The following is a 21460-nucleotide window of genomic DNA, read 5'->3' as shown; positions in this document are numbered from 1 at the left end:
TTCTGTCCTGCCTTTCTTTGCAGATAACCCTGCTAGTGAAAGTGATCTGGCTTCCCAACCCACATTCAGGATGGAGCCTCTGGGAGATGCTGAGGGTAGGTCAAGGCCTTTCCCCCTGTGAGAGCTGCCAGCTCAGAGCCCAAAGCTCGGCCAGAGGGGCATTAGTGTAGGTGCCAGGACAGAATCATGCACGTGTGTGCCCTCACCCTGGGCCATGCCCTCACTGCTCCTGCAGCTCAGTGCTGCCCGTGCCGATCTGCAGAGATGACAGAAGCTTCTGTGGCTGTTGAGTTACAGGTGTGGCTGCCGGGAGGACTTTCCCGGGTCCTTTGGTGGATGTTGCTCGCAAGCCCAGCTCCCATCGCAGGGGTGAGTAGTGTGTCCCTGCTGATCCCACAAGCTGGGCACTGGTTTTGTGGGATCCATTCCTGGGAATTGGCACTGTTTTGCTCTAAGGTCCTCCAACAGGAAAGAACAAAGCTACAGGATGCAAGAAACCCCTTGAGCCATCCAAAAACATGAGGCAAATGCTGAAGGAAATGCTTCAGGCAGGACAAGGTGGGTGCATTTCCTCGGCCATCCCCTGGGACTCAGCAGCTGGGGGCTTTCCCTGCACATCTGGACAGACCGTGCCTGGCACAGCGGGAAGGGATCCATGGCAGCCTCGCTGCCCCACTGCTGCTCTCATGCCCTGCAGGGCTGTTTCCCAGGCTGGCCTGGCTGCAGCTTCTCCCCAGCCTCTGCAGGAAGGCATTTGGCACCAGCTGACAGGGAGCCCCAACTTCGCCACGGGCCACGCACACCCTGATGTCCCCTGCAATTTCCCAGTCCCCAGAAGATCAGGAGGGCTGGCGGTTTAGAAAAGAGAGAGCCCTGTCACAGCCCCAGGAGCCTGGGCCTTTTCCTGATCCTTATCCATGTCTTTGACAAGGATTGCCTCCTGAAGTTTCCACCCCCCTGATGTGGAATGCTTCCATCTGATTCACCTGTGCCTCTTCCTTTCTCAAGGGATGGACTGAGACGCTCTATGGAAGGCAGCATTTCCTGAAGGAAGGGAGGAAATTCCAGGCATGGGCACAGGCACAGGAGGTAATTGCTGTGCTGGCCTCAGCCCTTGCTGAGGCTGTGTGGCAGAAGCTCTTTTCCAAGGCCCTGACCTGTGTGAGAGGGTCTGACTGTTCCTTGGCCGGTCTGAGCTGACTGAGCAGAGATAGGCAGGAAGGAATAGTTGTGGCACTGCCTGCTGCACATTTCCTCAGGAAATTAGTGAGGGTTTCCTCTGCGTGAGTCAGAGAACCACCATGGGCCCCGGGCAGGTTCAGCAACCCCTCCAGGGATGTTGCACAGGGCCTGCAAAGAGGGTGGAGAGTGACCAGGAGCCAGTGCAGGGCTCTCCAGGCCCCTGTGCAGCTTTGGCCGTGGCCATTCACATCTGGCTCCCACTGCCTTACCTGACCCCCTTGCAGTGCCCATTTCCCAAAGGCAGAGGGAGATCCCAGAACACCATGGAAATGCTTCTGATCTGTGCTTCTGTATAGACTGGGAGCGTGACATGGCTTATCTGGGAGGCCTAGCACAAGACAGTTTGAAATCCTTGGAGAATTTTGGAGGCAAACTCTCATCGTCCCTCTTCCTGAAGGAACAATCAATGTCCATTTTGCAAGAGCTCAATCATGTGCCATTCCCTTAAGAGCCTGAAGGTTGTTGAGATTGGGAAGCCCTGCCCTGCTCCCTTCTAGAGCCCTGAGTGATCCCACAGGATCACTGTCAGTGGGAGGAAGGAGCATTTAGCTGTCAGTTTTCTTCCTGTGTGCAATGCCAGTTTGTCCTTCCGTGTGCTCTGTGCAGCCACAGAGAAGAGCAGAGAGGGAAGGAGCCGAGCCCAGGGCTGGGCCCTGGGGCTGAGCCTTGGCTGCAACATGAGGATCTCCTACAGTGTCATCACAGGAGATGTTCTGTCCTGCCTTTCTTTGCAGATAACCCTACTAGTGAAAGTGATCTGGCTTCCCAACCCACGTTCAGGATGGAGCCTCTGGGAGATGCTGAGGGTAGGTCAAGGCCTTTCCCCCTGTGAGAGCTGCCAGCTCAGAGCCCAAAGCTCGGCCAGAGGGGCATCAATGCAGGTGCCAGGACAGAATCATGCACGTGTGTGCCCTCGCCCTGGGCCATCCCCTTATGACTTCTGCTCAGGCCTGGCAGATGCTTGATGGAGGGAGGGCCCTGGCCCAGTGCCAATTCCCAGATGTTTTTCTGATCCTTAACCATGACTTTGAAAACCTTTGCCCCCTGAAGGTGCCACTTCCCTTAATGATGGATGGTTCCATCTGATCCAGTTGTCTCCCTTCCTTTTCCAAGTAATGGACCAAACATCTCTGCAGAAGGCGGTACAACCCGGAGGAAGGAGTGGCTCAGTGCCAGCCTCTGCTGCAGGAAGGAAGGCGATGCCAGGCACGGGCACAGGCACAGGAGGTGATTGCTGTGCCAGGCTCAGCCGGGCTCAGCCCTCGGCGGGGCTGTGTGGCAGCAGCTCTTCCCCCAGGCCCTGCCCTTGCACGGCCCGGCAGCAGCCAAAGCTGGAGGCGCCTGGGCTTCCAGGCCTCTGGAGCTCGTTGGCAGCCCCGGGGAATCAGGACTCTGCACCAATGTCCCTCCCGCTGCAGCTGCTCCCGCAGCCGCCCTGAGTGCCCAGAGGCCCCAGGCACAGGAGCAGCCCCGAGCGGGAGCCCTGCAGCCAGCCCAGGGCCAGAGCCAGCCCTGGCTCCCGGCTGGGCAGGGGCTGCACTGGCTCCTGACAGGGCCTGGCTCTGTCCCCTGGGGCTGGGGGAGCTGTCCCAGGGCAGGGAGGGCCAGGGCTGGCAGGGGCTGCTCAGGGATGGGTTTGCCCCCTGTCCCTCCAAGCAGCCACGGCCCAAGCAGCTGCGCTGGCCCCGGGCTCTCCTCCCGGCCGGCTGGGCTGTGTTGGGGGGCACAGCCTGTGCCAAGGGGCGGCAAGGTGCCTGCAGGCCCCAGCTCTGGGCAAACAGAGAACATCCTGGCCATATGCACCGTGCTGCCAGCTCAGCAGTGCAGCACAGCGCGGGCTCACGCTCCCCATTGCTCCCACAGATGCAGCCGGCCCCACAACACCTGTTCCCGATGCCCAGAACAGCCTCAGAAGTGGCTGCTATTGGGAAACACACTGTGTGCTACAGTTAATTGCAGGTCTGCTGTTTTTGGAGCTTATCTTCATATTGCCCTGTGTTGGAATCTGGTGTTACTGGAAGAGAAAACAGTGAGTGTTTTCATCATTTTTCCCTCAAACAGTTTCTTCTAAAAGTCTAATGTAGATGGGAAACATTTACAGTCAGGCTGCAGTGGAGTTGTGGCCAGTCCATGGCTGCCCAAAGCACTCTGCTGAGGGTTCTGCTGATGCCCAGTGCTTTCCTTGGCCTCTTCATTGCTGGGCCTTGTCCTGGGGGGCCGCTGGGGCTGCAGCCAGTGCTGGCTTCCCCTGGGGCTGCCTGGCCAGGAGCAGCCCCAGGGGCACAGGGCAGAGGCACAGCAAGGTGGGCAGGAGAAGGAGCGGGGACAAGATTGCCCCTGGAAGGCAGAGGGGCTCGGGGACTGCTCCTGGCCAGGGAGCCTGCCCAGAGCCGTCCCCTGCTCGCCGGGGCCTTGAGGGGCAGCTGTGCAGCTGGGCCAAGGTGTGCCAGCCGCTCCAGCCGTGCTGGGGAGCCTTGCCAGCTCTGGGCCCTGCTGTGCACGAGGGTCCCTGTGTGCCACTGGCAGCTGGGGCCTCAGCCACTCCTCTCTCCACAGCAGCGCCTCTGCAGCTTCACAAGACCAGACAAAGACTTCAGCCAGGGAGACCTGTGCCTGTCATCAGCCGTCCCCAAGCCAGTTTCCAACAGCCCTTCCAGAGCTGCATTACCCACTTACTGCTGGGGACATGCTGCCACCACCCATAACAGAACCCTCTGTCCCCAAAGGTGCTGGCCCTGGTGTCCAGCCAGGACAGGAGGTGCAGCCCTCCTGCCAGTGTATGCTCTGACTCCAGCAGCATCTTTGGGCTTCAGCTCTGGTCCCTGGCTGCTACCACCAGCACTGGCGGAGCTGCTTGTCTGGGCACAGCCAGTGCTGGGCAGGCAGCAGCTGGGCTTCGGGCTCCTGAGACCAGCAGCTACTGCCTTTATTTTTCGTTTTGCAAGATTTAGGAATATTTTTCATAGAGAATTCTCCAAATATTTTGTCCCTTTTCCCACAGCAGTTCTATATTTTTCAAAGTAGTTTTAGAATTCAGAAAAACTTAGAATATTTTTACATTTCTAGAATAAAAATTAAAATTGTATTTAATTGGTGATCTATGCTTTACTAAAACCTAAGACACCCTATGACTCACAGCCTGCTTCAGAGGCTCTTTTCTCACTGGACACTTGTGCCTAATCACAACAACTAATCTAAAACCTTTACCCTGATGTTTGCTGGGATTCCTGACAAGCTCACCTCTCAGTCTTCAGAGGCAAACTTTGAGCACAGCAGGAACCTCTACAAGTCACCATCTTTGTTTGCTTCTGCACAAAGTTGGTCAGTCATAGAGCGGAGATTTCGCTCAGCTTCCTGCCGCCCCGCTCCCCCCAAGCCTGTCCTGAGCCCTCTCCTGCAGCTGCTGCTCTGCCATGGAGCTGCTGTAAAACACAACAGCTCTGCCACACCCGCTCAGCAGGACTGGAGAAGCTTTCTGGCCTTGCTTACATTAGGCTGGTGGCTTCTCTAGACGCAAGCTGAGCTTTTGAACACTATGTCTCACCTGGCACAGGAACTGATGCTGCCTTTCTCATGGAGGCTAAACTCCCATGGGCTTTAAAATCTTTCTGGCCAGCATAAGGCTTGGAAAACCATTTAATGCAGCCATTTAGTATTGAAAATGGCCCAGTCTTTGTATCAAAGTAGCTTGTTTAAATGCTGGAGCCCACCAGAGCATCCCTCCAGGGCATATCTGTCTCTCCCCCACCTCTGCCTCCATGACTGCCAAACTGCACCTTTGAGAGTTCTTTTCTCCAGAAGCTGAATGGCACCATTTTATTTGGGGGAGGAAAAAAAAAAGGAAATGTTCTATGATACTATCAGCATCATCATCACAATGAACTGCAAATTAGTTAAATGATATTAACGACTCAGACTGTGGACTTACTTCTCAGAGTGCAGCACTGGCTTTACTATCCCTTGAATCTGCAGATGTGCTACAGACTTGTCCTGGGTTGTAAGATAAGCTTGTATTCTATTTGCCATCTGTTGAAGGCAAACCTGTTGGACAGGTTTTGTTATCTTTTCCAAGAACCGGTTTTGCTCCTAAGAGGTAATGGTTTGTTAGTGGGCCATTGACTGATTCAATGCAGGGCTGGTAAATGTAACACCGTGAGGGGTCCCACCCAGAGGGGGAAGCCAAGCACTCTATTATTGTTTAAAGGGGTAGCTTTTTGGGGAGAGGAGGCAGCTCTCTGGGCGGGACTCCGAGAGAAGCAGCTCTTTACTTTGGGGGATTGCCAGAGAAGCAGCTCTCTTCGGCGGCACTCGCAGAGAAGCAGCCGGAGCGCGCTGAGGTGACGGCGGCGGAGCTTGGAGGCAACCCCGGCGCAGAGGAAGACCGGCCCCACTGCCACCAGATCTTCAGAGGAAAACTATACCCTTCAAAAGATCACCACTGCAGCTGCAATTCATCAATCACTGCAAGGGGAGCAATCGTCCCAGCAGGACTGCTACTGGCACCCCGAATCCTCAGGTTCTGGACTTTTTTCACTGGTTTTGTTTGTACCAATTGCATTTGCCTTTTTAAATTGTTGTCTAGTTTTCTCCTAGTAAAGAATTGTTACTCCCATTCCCATATCTTTGCCTGAGAGCCTTTTGATTTAAAACTCCTAGTAATTCAGAGGGAGGGGGTTTGCCTTCTCCATTGCACAGGAGGATTTAGCCCTCCTTCGCAGATTCCTGTCTTGTCGAACCAAGACAAGTCTTCAAAATCCGTTTCATGCTTACATAATTTGGAGTCAAGCACAGCTCTGTGAGAGCTTTAGGGATTGGGCCTGCCCTGGCCCTCTCATGTGTCTGGAGTAACCTGCCCAAGGCATCTGCCACCTGAAGAGCAAAGCAGGGTACGGAAAAGCACCGGCTGCAGAACAGCTCGAACTGCAGGGAGCCCATTCCTGTCAGGAGTAACACCATGTCATGGTTTGACACTGGCACAATGCCAGTGCCCCCATGAAAATGTAACCTATCAATTGAATGCTGTGAAATGCGATTGAGAACAGAGCAAAGCAGGCCAAACTTAATAACAAGGGGAAAACTTTATTACACTACTACTACTATAAAAGGGAAAAAAAAGGGAGGGAAAAAAAACCACACACAAAATTTGAAATGAAAACCTTTCAAAACATTCCTCCTCCCACCACCCACCTCCAACAAACCACAGCGAGACACGATTGGACCCTTAATCAAGTCTTCACCCTTCCACATAATCAATACCGAGTCCATCAGGGGAGAGAGGAGTCTCCCTTGCACCATAGACCCCCAGGAAACACAGATGCCACCTCTTGTCTTTCCATGTCATACATGGCACCGCCCAAACACACCAAGCCAATCTGACACTCTCCTCTCCATGTCACAGTGCTCTCACCACCGTGCATGGACAGAGACTGCTTATAGGGCCCCTTTAAGGATGCTTTGCCAAGGACCAACAGGAACAACAGTCCAGTGTCTCATTTTGGGACTACAGTTCCCCCCATTTCCCCCTGAGGCCAGGGGTCCAAGAACAGAGATCACCTTCTCTTCTTCTCTGAAGACGGAGAGCATCATCACACCCTCCTCCGCTGACCTCTGTTCATCCCTGAACTGGTATTTGCTGGAGGAGTTTCTTGGCTCACCATTGCATCCCCCTAAAATGCAGTCTCTCTTGGAGAAGTTGGTTCAGTCTATGGCTGACAAGAAGAGTCCAGCCAACAGCCACTCCATCATCTCCCCCCAACCTTCTTTCCCTAACAACTGAGGTCCCCGGCTGTCTCTCTTTCCTTCAAATTGAAGAGGAGCAATATTTCACAAAGCCTTCATTTCACAGGAAAGAGTTAAAATTCCCGGACTCCCCGGACAGCTGAAATCTCTCGGCCCAGGACTCTGTCTCCCATTCCCATGCTGGTATCTCCCCCCTCCTCCTCCTTCTCCTCTGCCAGCAAACTCCCAGGTGTCTGCAGGCTCTCTGTCTTTTCCTCTAGGCTGGGGGGGTGGGGGAAACAAAGACATCTCAGACATTCTCCACCCTTCCGTCTGCAGGAACTGGCCCAGCTCGGTTCCAGACCCTTCACCCCCTGGCCTACCTCTGCAGGCCACATGGCTTCCCCTTCCCCACCCAGCTCATGGCTGGGCAGGGGAGGTTTGCACTCTCCAATGACCGGAACCAAAGAGAGCGAGCTCTCCTGGGAGTTCTGCTTTTAACCCCTCTGTGTTCTCAGAGGCGTGTCCACCTTCAATTGGTCACCCCAAGTGTCAGTATCCAAACCTGACCCCTGACTGGACTGACCTCTTCCTTCCAAGAAAATTATTTTCCCGTGTCAAACCACGACACACGACCATCTCACCTTAGGACTGGGTTTTGTGAGAAACAACTGTTCACTTTAAAAATTTTAAAATGTTTATTAAACATTTACAAAAACATAAGAGAAGGATAAATAAGGAAGAACAGACCTGGGAAGTGCCCCTGCCCCATGGCTGCCTGCCAGGTGGCTGCCTCATATTCAAGATTGATGCTTCACCTTTCACATTCCTGGAGGGTGCATCAGCCACCCTGGCCCCTCCCAAAGTCTCTCAGTCAACCCTTCTTTGCCCTTTATTGGTAGAATTTATTTCTTGTAGCTGCATTTGAAGGTCAGGTGTTGTCACGTTGTGTTCCCCCAGCAACAAGCATTTCCTTTCCTAACTCTCCCATGCAAGGGGTATATGTCGACACCTATTGTGGTGGACCTCCACCTCAGGGAATGACGTGCATTGACTCTATGTTTGCAGAAGGCTGAACAAAAGATTTATTAAGCTGTCCTATATTACACTATACTAAAAACTATACTACTGCTATCCTGAAGAAAAACCCATGACCCTTAGAGACAGTCCAACACAGAGTGGCTCCAGTTGGTCAAATTAAATCAAAACACCATCACCAGAGTCCAATGAAGAAACCCCTCTTTGGTAAACAATCTCCATTCCACATGTGCCAAACAACAGATGCAGCAAATGAAGATAATTGTTTTTCTTTCTCTGAGCTTTCTCACAGCCTTCCCCAGGATTTTCCTGGGAAAGTCTGTGTCTCTCACTGTTCAAAGGATATGTGAATACCACACATGCCTTCTACCTGTCCTAGAAAGCCCACCTGTTCCAGGTGGGAACAATAGGGAGTGGGGGGGACGGGGACTGTGGGGAGAACAGAGAACATCTAAACAACAAATCACAATAACATAACTCTACATCAATAAAGCTTCTCTTAAGATACACACAATATTCATCCCTTAATTGTGAGAGCCAATCATCTTATTCTCTATCTATTACAGTTTGGATGGAGACCAGAACTAATACCTTGCAAAAGGAAAAGAGGGTACAAAGGTCCCTGCAGTCCCCTGGCCTGGTACCCCAGCCAGTGGGGAAAGGAAGAGAGCAGCATGTGGCCAGGAGTTTAAAAGGAAGCTGTGTCCTCCAAAACTTTGAGAGAGAAAACCCCAGCAGCAGATGACCCCATGGACTCTCCCTTTATTCAAATAAAGATGCAGGGCTCCTCTGGCTCCCTTACGGACACTGGCTTTTCACAGCGTGGTTTGTATGCACACCCGTTTCCTTGTATCAGAGTATCACCAGCCTGCAGTGACTCCCTGCCACTCTGGTCTGCAGGAGAAATGGAACTAATTTCCATTAAGGCCCTCCCAGAGGGAAGGAAGAACACACCCAGAGGAGACAAGAAACCCCTGCAGGCATCCAAACTTCTGCACCAGGTGCCAAGTGAGTCGCAGAGGGGTCATAGTGGGTGCATTTCCCTCAGCCTTCTCCTGAGACTCAGCAGCCGGGGGCTTGCTCTGCACATGTGTGTTGGATAATATACCAACTTTAATTTTTTTTCATTTCTCTAGTCAGGCTTGTTATGGACAAATTCAATTGGGGAGGCTAATTATAGATAAATCAATTAACATGAATTTATTAAGCAAGCAGAATTAAGCAAAAGAACAGCGCTGGGTGGCCGGGGAGTGTCTGCTCTGCCACGGTGCACCTTCCCCCTTTGACCTTTTTGTTTTTATAGTCCCTTTTTTTTTTTCTGGTTGACGTGTTTTCTCTCGATGTACTCTTCACCGGTGCAATTGGTTGCTGGGGGTCTTTTTTTCTGCCCTTGGTGGTCATAAGAATGAAGGCTCCTCATCTTCCTTGCGGATGGTCCTTGGCCTAAAAGTTAACTTGTATATAATTTGTTACACAGTCTTCTATGCTAGTTACATCTGCACAATTCTTAAGCAGAATACTTGCTGTTTCCCCCCCTTTCTCCTTCTCCTCCCACATCTTGAGATTCCCTCCTCCGTTCAAATTCTTATCTCCTTCAATGCTCGTTTGATGAACAAAGACCTTTTTATTTATTACAATCCCTCCTTTTTCTCTTTACCAATTTGTTCATTAAAACACTTTAACTTTTGGTAGCTTAAGACCAGGATTTTATCTGCTTTTGAATCTCTGGGCAATGCTTCGTACCCATCTCTAATAAGCATTAGATGAGCTGCCTCTAGTCTTCCTTTTATAATGCCTATGATTTTATTAAAAATGCAAGGTTTGAAAGTTAAACTTAGTAGCAACAATAACCTGCAATCTCCCTTATACAGAATTTATCCTTGAGTGCCATACTCTGGAATTTTGCACCTCTCAGGGTACCATGAGACCTTTAAAAATTTATCTGGATGGGTGACAGCCAAGGCGGTTGCTATGGCTTTACAGCCCTAATACTCACAGATATTCCCCAGGATAATTTCAATATCCCCCCCCCCACGATTGGAACTAGGACACCAATAGGTAGCCCGGAGTTCAGGTTTACTCCATCTCCACATAGAGTTTACCAAGTCCTCATTAGTAACAAAAAAAATGGGAGCTACAGTGGTGGCATTATGCTTAACAACTTTCCCTTGGTCTATTTCGGTCAGAGTCCAACCAACCCCTACCAGTTCCTCTATAACCAGGAAACACCATCCCTACCTTTCAATTAGGGTCACTGCCTGCAGCTGCTGCTGGGGAAAACTGGCTGGTGTGCATAGTCCCCTTGTACAGGCCAGGTACAACATATAACTAATATGCACAGAATTTGCCAGCAAGGGTGGAGTCCAAACTGCCCCAGGGTTTGATTATCATTATCTCCCCATTCCCAGTGTTTGTTTTGACATGTTATTGCTGGGCTCACCTTTACCCTTGGGAGATCAGTATCCTTGAGGCAGTTCTTGAAATACTTTGAATTGTCCCAGTCTGAGGGCTCTTTCCTCCACCGCTTCTCATCCCTCTGCTCCGGGCCGCGAGGCGCACCATCTTCTCGGAGCAAGAATATTCTTCAGAAGGACCCAAACTCTGTTTTTGTTGCCTCTTTTTGAATGATTTCCAGTTTTTATCCTTCACTTGTGGTGAGTCACACCGAATCCTAGGTAAAGTTTTTTAGCAATTCCCTTTTATAATTTGAACAATTAAGGGAATTGGTTCATTGGAGTGGAAACAACAATTTTCGGGTCTAGCCCCCTTAGTAAACACCTCCCACCACTCTTGGGATTCCCTTGGTAGGGTCCCGTTCTCTTCTCCAATCCTTAGGACTGACTCTGTCAGTTCTAACTGATAACACCTTTACAAATACCCCTAGGAGGAGTGCCTCTGTAACTATGGACCCACCACCGTTCCTGGCAAATTTTACAAATATAGCATACAAAAGGGTAACAATCACAATCCTTCTTTGTACAATATACTCTAAAATCATTAGTTATAGGATATCCATAGTCCAATATCCCACTCTACCAGCTGGTTGGTACAATTCTTACTGAGTCCATTCAGTCAATTCAAATGTGACCTTAAGGTCCCCGGGCTGGCTGGTTATTCTCCAGGGCTCTTGGGCAGCAGCAGGAATCGCTCCCTTTATTCGGCTCGCATGGGTCCACCCCTTCTCGGCAGTTCTGACTGCAGTTTCTGTAGTGAGTAAAACAACATAGGGGGCTTCCCAGTTTGGGGTTAGTGAGGTTTTTTTCTAGGTTTTTATTAACACCTTATCACCTGGATTTATATTATGGATTGCTAGGTCTAAAGGAGGTTGTTGCACTAGTAACCCAGCTCTTCTAAGCCCTTCCCGAGCCTTCATAAGTTGCATGACATATTGGTTAATTTGTTGATTACTTATTTCAGGGTGATCTGTAGGAGAATCCATGTCATAAGGCATCCCATAAAGCATTTCAAAGGGAGAAATTCCAATATCGGTTCTGGGCTGAATTCTTATATTTAACAAGGCTAAAGGTAAACATTTTACCCAAGATAACTGTGTTTTATACATCAATTTAGTTAGTTGTTTCTTAATTTTCCCATTTACCCTTTCCACTTTACCCAAGCTTTGTGGATGCCAGGGTGTATGATATTGCCACTTTGTTCCTAGAGCTGTAACTACTTCTTTAATTATTTTGGAGGCAAAGTGTGGCCCTCTGTCTGAGTCTATTACTTCTGCTAGTTCATAGCGGGGGACTATCTCTTCTAATAGTATTTTTACTACTGTTTGTGTAGTTGCCCTGAAGGTAGGGAAAGCCTCTACAAACTGAGTCAAGTGATCTATTATCACCAATAAGTGTTTATACCTTCCTACTTTAGGCAAATCAGTAAAATCTATTTGAATGTGGGAAAATGGTCTATGTGCCAATTCCCGTCCCCCCCATTTCCCACACCACTCAGGATTTCTCACACCTGGGTCTACTCCTGGGTCAGGGGTCTCTTCAGCCCCTCTAGAAATCTCAGCCCTCATTCTAGAGAGACTGCAGACTGTAGAGAGAAAGCTTACCAGATTAAACACCAGGAAGATGATCTCTTTAACAGTCAGGGGAGACGGAACATTCTCTAATAGGGAGCTGAGAGATTCAGAGGAGAAGAAGGAAAGCAACGGCTGAAAAGCCTCATCCCCCACTTCCCCTCTAACAAACTGGCTGCACAACCATGACCATGAGCCATGCATTCCTGGAACAGACTTCAGCACCTTCATAAACCCCCTGGATGCCATCACACCCTAGCACAGCCCGATGGATATTCTGGTCAGTGCCCTTCTACTGCAAAAACTACGTATTAGGGACAATACCAGAGCTATTCCTGGATAAGAAAATAAACCTAGGGACCATAGAGGGATTAAGATCTCAAAAAACCCTAGGGACCAGAAACACATACAGGCCTCTACTCTAAAAGACACTATGAATTCAAACAACAAAGCCAGTAACTACTCCATACTAACACAAAGTAATTGGAACCAAAATATTATTAGAACAGGGTTTTTTTTTTTTTCCACTCTCTCCAGACACGAAATGGTCAGTAAAATATTTGTCCTAGTTTAGGGCAAATTTGGGAGAAAAACCTCTGGAAGGAGCCCCCAGAAAACAAACCCCCACGGCCCCTCCCCACCCACCTGATTTGGGAAGAATTTTCTCTGAGAGAAGTGGAAAAGAACCTGTTTACTTAACAAACAAAACACTCCCCAGCACTAAAAAAATGAACAACAACAGATGACAACAAAACTCTTTCACCACTCTGAAGAGATGACAAATCCAGAAAGTCTCTCCTGGGGGTGGTCGCCCGGGTCTGGGTGCTGGGGATTGCTCTGGACACTGGGGATGGCTGCTGCAGATCACAGAGCGCAGGCTCCCGGTGCTCCTTGGGGTTCCCAGGTCCCAGTCCAGAGCAGGTTGGATGGTATTCAGGAAAGGGAAAGGGAAAAGAAACAATGCAGGGAAAGAATTGGACTGCTTAACTTAACTAATTTTAAAAAGCAAAGGCAAAAGCAGAAGCAAGGAAAAAAAGCAAAGCAAATCAAGGAAAAGCCAGCAAGCAAAGCAAAGCAAGCCAGCCAGCACTGGCCTCTTCTAGACAGCAGATCATGGGGGGAGGTGAGCCGGCTGATAACAAGGCAAAACAAACCTTCACTTTCTGAGTCAGTTCTGAAAGCACAGAACAGAATATCAAACATAAACAGAACACACGATTGGAGATACAAACACCATAACGTCACCCTCGGACATTCCACCCCTTATCTCCATATCTTCAACATCATGTAAAAACTCCATCAAGTTAAAACTTCCATCTTTCACTTACTCAAACCTTCAACACTTACACATTTCCTTTTATTTCACTTGCTCAAACCTTTGACACTTACACATTTCCTTCTGTCTCATGTCTGTGTGTTTTTGTGTACAGACACTGGCAGTAACATGCAGCAAACAGTGATATTTGCCATGAGTCTCACCCCACAATCAGATCCCCCTGAGGTACACATCGTGTTGCTCCATCTCTCTGCATTATCCACCATGTACAACCTGGTCCCTGAGCAAAGACAATCCCACAAATGGGTTTGTCTGTACTCAAGGCAGAATTGATCCACACTGATTTCCCTAACAAACCTCTGACATGTGCCACTGGGACTTTATCTCCATCTACTACATTCAGGGACTCAGACTGGGCAAGACCTGCTCGATTGGTGGAACCTCGGCTGTTAACCAACCAGGTGGCCTTTGCTAAATGTTGCTCCCAATTTTTGAAAGATCCCCCACCCAATGCTTTTAAGGTGGTTTTTAACAGTCCATTGTGCCTCTCCACTCTGCCTGCAGCTGGTGCATGGTTTGGGATGTGGTACACCCACTCAATGCCATGTTCCCTAGCCCAGGTGTTGATAAGGCTGTTCTTGAAATGAGTCCCATGGTCTGACTCAATCCTCTCAGGGGTACCATGCCTCCACAGGACCTGCTTTTCAAGGCCCAGGATGGTGTTGATAAGGCTGTAGCATGAGACACAGGGTAGCTTTCCAACCATCCTGTGGTGGCTTCCACCATGGTGAGCACGTAGCACTTGCCTTGGCGTGTCTGGGGCAGTGTGATGTGGTCAATCTGCCAGGCCTCCCCATACTTGTACTTGGACCACCGCCCACCATACCACAGGGGCTTCACCTGCTTGGCCTGTTTGATGGCAGCACACGTCTCACAGTCATGGATCACCTGAGAAATACTGTTCATGGTTAGATCCACCCCTTGGTCTCGTGCCCACTTGTAGGTGGCACCTCTGCCCTGATGGCCTGAGGCATCATGGGCCCATCGTGCTAGGAACAACTCTCCCTTGTGTTCCCAATCGAGGTCTGTCTTTGACACCCCTATCTTTGCAGTCTGATCTACCTGCTGGTTGTTTTGCTGCTCTTCATTAGCTCTGCTTCTGGGGACATGGGCATCTACATGGAGAACCTTCACAGGTAGCTTCTCTACCCAGGTAGCAATATCTTTCCACTCTTCAGCAGCCCAAATAGGTTTTCCTCTACACTGCCAGTTAGCCTCTTTCCACCTCTCCAGCCACCCCATAGAGCATTGGCTACCATCCATGAATCAGTGTAGAGGTAGAGCTTTGGCCACTTCTCCCTTTCTGCAATGTCCAGGGCCAGTTGAAAAGCTTTGAGTTCAGCAAGCTGGCTTGATCCACCTTCTCCTTCAGTGGCCTCTGCAACCCGTCGTGTGGGACTCCATACAGCTGCTTTCCACTTCCGATTCATCCCTACGATGTGACAGGAACTGTCGGTGAAGAGAGCATAGCGTGTTTCATCTCCTGGCAGTTGGTTGTATGGTGGAGCTTCTTCAGCCCATGTCACTGGTTCTTCTTCTTCATCTGTGACACCAAAACTTTCACCTTCAGGCCAATTTGTAATTATTTCCAAAATCCCAGGGTGATTCAGTTTACCCATATGGGCACGCTGCATGATGAGAGCAATCCACTTGCTCCATGCAGCTCTGGTGGCATGGTAGGTGGAGGGAACCTCTCCTCTGAACATCCACCCCAGCACCGGCAGTCGGGGTGCCAGGAGGAGTTGTGTTTCCGTGCCAGTCACCTCTGAGGTGGCCTGGACTCCCTCGTAGGTGGCCAAGATTTCCTTCTCTGTGGGAGTGTATTTGGCTCCGGACCCTCTGTAGTTCCGACTCCAGAATCCCAGTGGTCAGCCTCGAGTCTCCCCAGGCACCTTCTGCCAAAGGCTCCAGGACAACCCATGGTTCCCGGCTGCAGAGTAGAGCACATTCTTGACCTCTGGTCCTGTCCTGACTGGGCCAAGGGCTACAGCATGAGCGATCTCCTGCTTGATCTGGGTGAAGGCTTGTTGCTGCTCAGGGCCCCAGGGGAAATTGTTCTTCTTGCAGGTAACCAGGTAAAGAGGGCTCATGATCTGACTGTACTCAGGAATCTGCATTCTCCAGAAACCTATGGCACTTAGGAAAGCTTGTGTCTCCTTCCTGTTGGTTGGTAGCGACATCGCCATGATCTTGTTGATGACATCTGTAGGAATCTGACCCCGTCCGTCTTGCCACTTCACTCCCAAAAACTGGATCTCTCGAGCAGGTCCCTTGATTTTGCTCTTCTTGATGGCAAAACCAGCTTCCAGGAGGATTCGGATGATTTTCTCTCCTTTCTCAAACACTTCTGCCGCTGTGCTCCCCCACACAATGATGTCATCAATGTATTGCAGGTGTTCTGGAGCCTCACCCTTTTCTAGTGCAGCCTGGATCAGTCCATGGCAGATGGTGGGGCTGTGTTTCCACCCCTGGGGCAGTCGGTTCCAGGTGTACTGCACACCCCTCCAGGTGAAAGCAAACTGAGGCCTGCATTCTGCTGCCAGAGGGATGGAGAAAAATGCATTGGCAATATCAATAGTGGCATACCACTTTGCTGCCTTGGACTCCAGCTCATACTGGAGTTCCAGCATGTCCGGCACAGCAGCACTCAGCGGTGGAGTCACTTCATTCAATGCATGATAGTCCACAGTCAATCTCCATTCTTTGTCAGATTTGCGCACAGGCCAGATGGGGCTGTTGAAGGGTGAGTGGGTTTTGCTGACCACCCCTTGGCTCTCCAGCTCTCGGATCATCCTGTGGATGGGAACCACAGCATCTCGAGTTGTTCTGTACTGTCGACGATGCACTGTTGAAGTGGCAATTGGTACCTTTTGTTCTTCTCCCTTCAGAAGTCCTACTGTAGTTGGATTCTCAGACAGTCCAGGCAAAGTGTTCAATTGCTGGATGCCCTCTGTCGCTACAGCTGCTCTCCCAAATGCCCACCTGAGTCCCTTTGGGTCTTTAAAATACCCCCTTCAGAGGTAATCTATGCCCAAGATACATGGGGCCTCTGGGGCAGTCACAATAGGGTGTTTCTTCCACTCCTTTCCTGCCAGACTTACATCAGCTTCCACCAAGGTAAAGTCCTGTGATCCCCCTGTCACACCGGCGATAGAGACAGATTCTGCCCCTATGTGTCTCGATGGAATTAATGTGCATTGGGCACCAGTATCGACCAAAGCCTTTTATCTTTGTGGCTCTGATGTGCCAGGCCAGCGAATCCACAGAGTCCAGAAAACACGGTTTTCCCTCGCCTCTACCTGGCTAGAGGCAGGGCCCCTCTAAGCCTGGCTATCCTTCTTGCCTTGGGCGTATGTCTTAGAGGTTCCTTCAAGGGGATCGGACATGTCATCATCATCATCATGCCTGGCAGTTTGGCTACGGGCAACTGGAGCTGTTCTCCTTTTGGTGGCACTTCCTCTCTGGGTCTTGCCTTCCTTCAATTCATGCACCCGTTGTGCCAGAGCAGCAGTAGATTTTCCGTCCCATCTCCTCATGTTTTCTCTGCAGTTGCGCAGGAAGAACCACAGCTCAGCTTGTGGGGTGTACCTTCTCTCACCATCTGAGGAACATCTACATTGGATACCAGAACCTCTGATCTGTACTGCTGAGATTTGGAAAAGGTCCTCCTTAATCTCCTCCGAGTCTCTTATGATTCTCCTCTATCTTATCGTCTAATTTCTGCAGACGTGTTTGCACTGCTGCAATTCTGGCATGGGTTGGGCCATGTACAGCATCTGCATATGCTTGGAGTTTCCTTGCCATGTTGAGCACGGTCTCATCCCTCTTCTCCTGCTTCATTATTGCTAAAGCAGAAGTGTATTCATGTGGCCCAAGCCATAAAGGTTTTCGCCACATCACAGATGTACATGGTACCAAGCCTGGATTCCTAGTTGTTATTTCATCTGAGAAGATAATCTCTGCCACTGCCATTTCTCTCAGACGTTGGATCCCTTGTTTTCTATAGTCTTCCACTGAGTCTGCTGCATATAAAGATCATCTACACACAGGTACCTTTGTGCTACACTTTCTATAACCCGTGCCCAGAGGCTGTGAGGGTTAGCCCCCCTCATCATTTCTTGATCAATGACAGGATCATGTGACAGGGATCCCAAATGTCTCACTTCAGTGCCATCCAGAATTGTAGCCTCGCCTGCAGCATCCCAAGTACGGACCAACCAACTAATTACTGACCCCCGTGGCTCTCCCAGTCCATCCCAGTCTCTCCCAGTGCCTCCCGGCTGTCCATCTCAGCCTGGCGTGGCACTGCCGCCTCCCAGCCAATCAGAGCGCGAGTCTCTGATGACTCATCAGTTGCCAGGCAGACCCGCAGCGCCGCGTGCCCCGCACTGGACTCGGCCTCCCAGTGCCGCGCGCTTCATTCCCAGTTCCTCCCAGTGCCGCCCCAGTCCCTCCCACTCCTTCCCAGCCCATTCCCAGTTCCTCCCAGTGCCGCCCCAGTCCCTCCCACTCCTTCCCAGCCCATTCCCAGTTCCTCCCCAGTTCACTCCGAGATCTCCATGCTCTCTCCCTGTGCCCCCCATCCCCTCCCCTCTCTCTGGGTGCCACCCCAGTCTTCCCAGTCCATTCCCAGTATCTCCCAGTCAATTTTCAGACTTCCCCAAGGCCACACCAACCCTCCCTCCTCTCTCCCAGTGCCCCCCACCCAGCGTGTCCATCTCGCTGGTGCCCTCGAGCTCCCAGCCCGGCCCCGGCCGCCTCCTCTGCTCCTTGGTGGATTTCTACCCTGCCCACACCCAGCTGAGGTGGTTCCAGGGCCAGCAGGAGCTCTCTGTGGTGGCCACCGACGTGGTCCCCAACAGGGACTGGATCCACCAGCTCCTGGTGCTGCTGGAAACCCCAGCCTGGGCCAGGGTCACCTCCACCTGCCAGGTGCAGCACGTCAGCCTGGAGCACCCCCTGAGCCACCACTGGGGTACAGGGGAGGAATTGGGGGCGCTGGGAGAGCCACTGGGATGTGGTGGGAGCAACTGGGAGGGAGTTGGAGAGAGCCTGGTTTCAACTGGCAGAGAAGGTTGTGGGTTTGGAAGAGCTAAGAATGGGTTTGAAGAATACAGGGGAGGGAGGAATGGGGTTCTGGGGGTCCTGGTGGGAACTGGGGAGGAGTCTGGGGGTACTGGGTGTGACGGGAGAGATTGGAGAGAGCCTGGAGGGGCTGGAAGGAGATTGGGGATGGATTACTGAAGCTTGGGATGAAGTTGGCTGTACTGGGAAGACACTGGGAGAGGTCTGGGTGAGTCCTGGTGGGGCTGGGAAAGAACTGGAAGAGGGTTTGGGGGTCCTGGGGCAGTGGAGGGCAACTGAAAGGGGGTTGTGGGATCCTGAGAGGGATGGGAATGGCTTTGGTGGGTCCTGGAAAGGCCGGGAAGGGATTGGGGAAAGGTTTCAGTGGGTCCTGGCTGGGTGGGAGCGATCGGGAAGGTGCTTGGAGGGGCTTGGGGTGTTTGTGAGAGCTTTTAGGGGATCTGATCCCTGCGGAACCCCCCAGACATGCTGCATGCAGCAAGATGTTGTCAGACACTGAGGGTTTAGTGTTGGGCTTCGTCTTCCTGGCGCTTGGGCATGGCTTCTACCTGTGCAAGGTCAGGGGGATCCCAGGAGTCGTGTCCCCCCTTCCCCCAGGGTGTGTGCTGCCCACGGGCCCCTCCCGCCCGGTGTCACCCCCTTTTCTCTGCCCACAGAGCTCCTGAGCCGCCGGCGGCCGCAGCCCCTCCCCGTGGCCTTGAGCTTGGCCGGGACCCCCACTCCAACTCCACGGTGATTTTAAGGGGGATTGAGTGTCCCCCCAGCCCTGCTGTCACTCTGCCCCTGCCCGCCTGCTCCCAGTGTTCCCAGTAAAGCTTCCCAGTTAAATCCAGCCCAGTTCCTGGGGGCACTGGGGAGGGACTTGGGGGGACCCCACGGCGGGGCCGGCCCTGGGCAGGGAGGGCGGGTCCAGGTGGGGAACACTGCCTGCTGCGGGTCTGCCCGGCAACTGGTGAGTCATCAGCCCCGCTCGCTCTCATTGGCTGACTCTTCTCCACCGCGTTCTCTCATTGGCTGAGGAGAGGCCCGGCAGTGCAGAGAAGGAACGGGAGAGATCCCGCCCCGAGCACCGGCACGGGGACAACAGACCCAGCCTGGGCACAGGGAGGGAATTTATTACCAACCAAACCACGGCAGCACCAGGAGAAGGGAAAGAAATCCCTCCAGCACCTTCCCCCAGCCAACGGGGATCACCCACAACAGGATTATCCACCATGGAGAGACGGGGACATCCCAGTTTAGACCAAAGCCAATTTTATTGAGTGTACCAGGTGTTTATACAGGGATTTACTTGTATGGGGCTTATAGAGGGCTCTGTTTTTGGTAACAATTTCCCATTGGTTACACATTCTTCAAGACATCCAGTAACCTGGGAACATTTATCTTATCACAAAGTCTCACACCATGTTGCCTGGTCACTTCTTGCCCAGGGAGACTGAAACTGTGTCTGTGTCTCCCACAGTTTCTGCTCAGTCAGGCCTCAGATATCGGGCCCCTTTATCAGCTCCATTGCTTTACTCTCTGTTTTATTCCCCATACGGGGACACCAGGGCTCTGCCCAACGGGGTTCACTGGGGATCATCCAGCCCGGATCCTCCCATGGGGGATGGAACTGCAGCAGCACACCAAGCTCTTCCCTCACTCTCTTCCCTCACTCCAAGCTCTTCCCTCACTCTCTTCCCTCACTCCAAGCTCTTCCCTCACTCGGGGCACTCACAGGGCTTCCCTTACTGGTGCCTCCGTTGGTGCTGGGTCAAGTGAGAGCTCATGGAGAAGCTCTTCCCACACTTCCCACACTCGTAGGGCCTCTCTCCAGTGTGGATGCGCCGGTGCACGGTGAGGTGGGAGTTTTGCTTGAAGCCCTTCCCGCAGTCGGGGCAGCGGTAGGGCCTCTCCTCTGTGTGAATCCGCTCATGTATGAGGAGATTGGAGGTGGTCTGAAACCTCTTCCCACACTGGGGACACTCGTAGGGCCTCTCCCCAGTGTGGATGCGTTGGTGTATTCTCAGGGCAGAGCTCCACCCAAAGCTCTTCCCACATTCCAAGCACTCATAGGGCCGTTCCCCAGTGTGGATCACCTGGTGCACGATCAGGCCAGACATGTGCATGAAGCTCTTCTGACACTTCCCACACTCGTAGGGCCTCTCCCCAGTGTGGATGCGCCGGTGCTCAGTGAGGCTGGAGTTGTGCTTGAAGCCCTTCCCGCAGTCGGGGCAGCGGAAGGGCCTCTCCTCTGTGTGAATCTGCTCATGTCTGAGGAGATGGGAGCTTCTCTGAAACCTCTTCCCACACTCCCCACACTCGTAGGGCCTCTCCCCAGTGTGGATCCTCTGGTGCTGGATCAGGCTGGATCTCCAGCTGAAACCCTTCCCACATTCCAAGCACTTGTGGGGCTTCTCCCTGCCATGAGGCTTCTCCACCAGCTCCGAGCTCTGGCTGGATCTCTGCCCGCCTTCCTGGCTCAGGGGGGCTCTTTCCTTCCCGCTGCTCCCTGGGCTGGGTTTGCAGCTCCTCCTCCTGCAGCATCTCCGGGGCTTTTCCTCCTCCTCCATCCAGCCACACCCAGGGAATGACAAATCCTGGTTTGGGGAAAAAACAAGAGAAGAGCACCTTGGACTGGAGGTTCCTCCTTGCACAAGTTCATCTCTGGAAATCATTGGGAATCTTGTATCCGTAAGAACCTTCAAAACACCAAGATTCAGCCCAAAAATCCCACAAACTTCAAGACACAGATCAAAAACTCCCCAAACGTCACAACTATGCAAAAACCTCCTTCTCCAAAAGATAAAGATTCAGCTGCCACATAAAACCAAAGCACCAACATTTAGCCCAAGAAAGATCAGAAACACCAAGATTCACCCTGTGAAAATCGTGGATCCCCCTCCACAGTCACCTGCTGCATGTGGGGGGAGCAGCACTCCTGGGGCTGGGGGGAAGCTGCAGACACAGGGAGGGGTGGAACCTTCTGCTGCTTCCTCTTTCTGCTCCTCCTCCTACTGAGTCTCTCCTCTTCCTCA

General features: G+C 51.8%; 1 protein-coding gene and 1 long non-coding RNA gene across 2 annotated transcripts in view; one reads left to right on the top strand and one right to left on the bottom strand.

Moving 5' to 3' along the window:
• LOC146764301 (uncharacterized) overlaps positions 1–21460 on the bottom strand; it is a 237570-nt gene that overhangs the window by 126174 nt on the left and 89936 nt on the right. The window contains 1 exon segment of the mRNA XM_085564995.1: positions 20175–20843. Within this exon segment, the coding sequence (XP_085421121.1) occupies positions 20175–20843 (669 nt within the window).
• On the top strand, positions 1354–5902 carry LOC146764303 (uncharacterized). Its single transcript, XR_014950937.1, has 4 exons — positions 1354–2048; positions 2356–2469; positions 3106–3271; positions 3799–5902. It is a non-coding gene; the product is annotated as an uncharacterized LOC146764303 (long non-coding RNA).

This window comes from Lonchura striata, chromosome 35, assembly GCF_050655825.1.
Source record: "Lonchura striata isolate lonStrDom1 chromosome 35, ASM5065582v1, whole genome shotgun sequence".
Taxonomy (NCBI): domain Eukaryota; kingdom Metazoa; phylum Chordata; class Aves; order Passeriformes; family Estrildidae; genus Lonchura; species Lonchura striata.
Note: the sequence above shows the minus strand (reverse complement) of the source record. Positions and strands in the feature narration are given on the sequence as shown.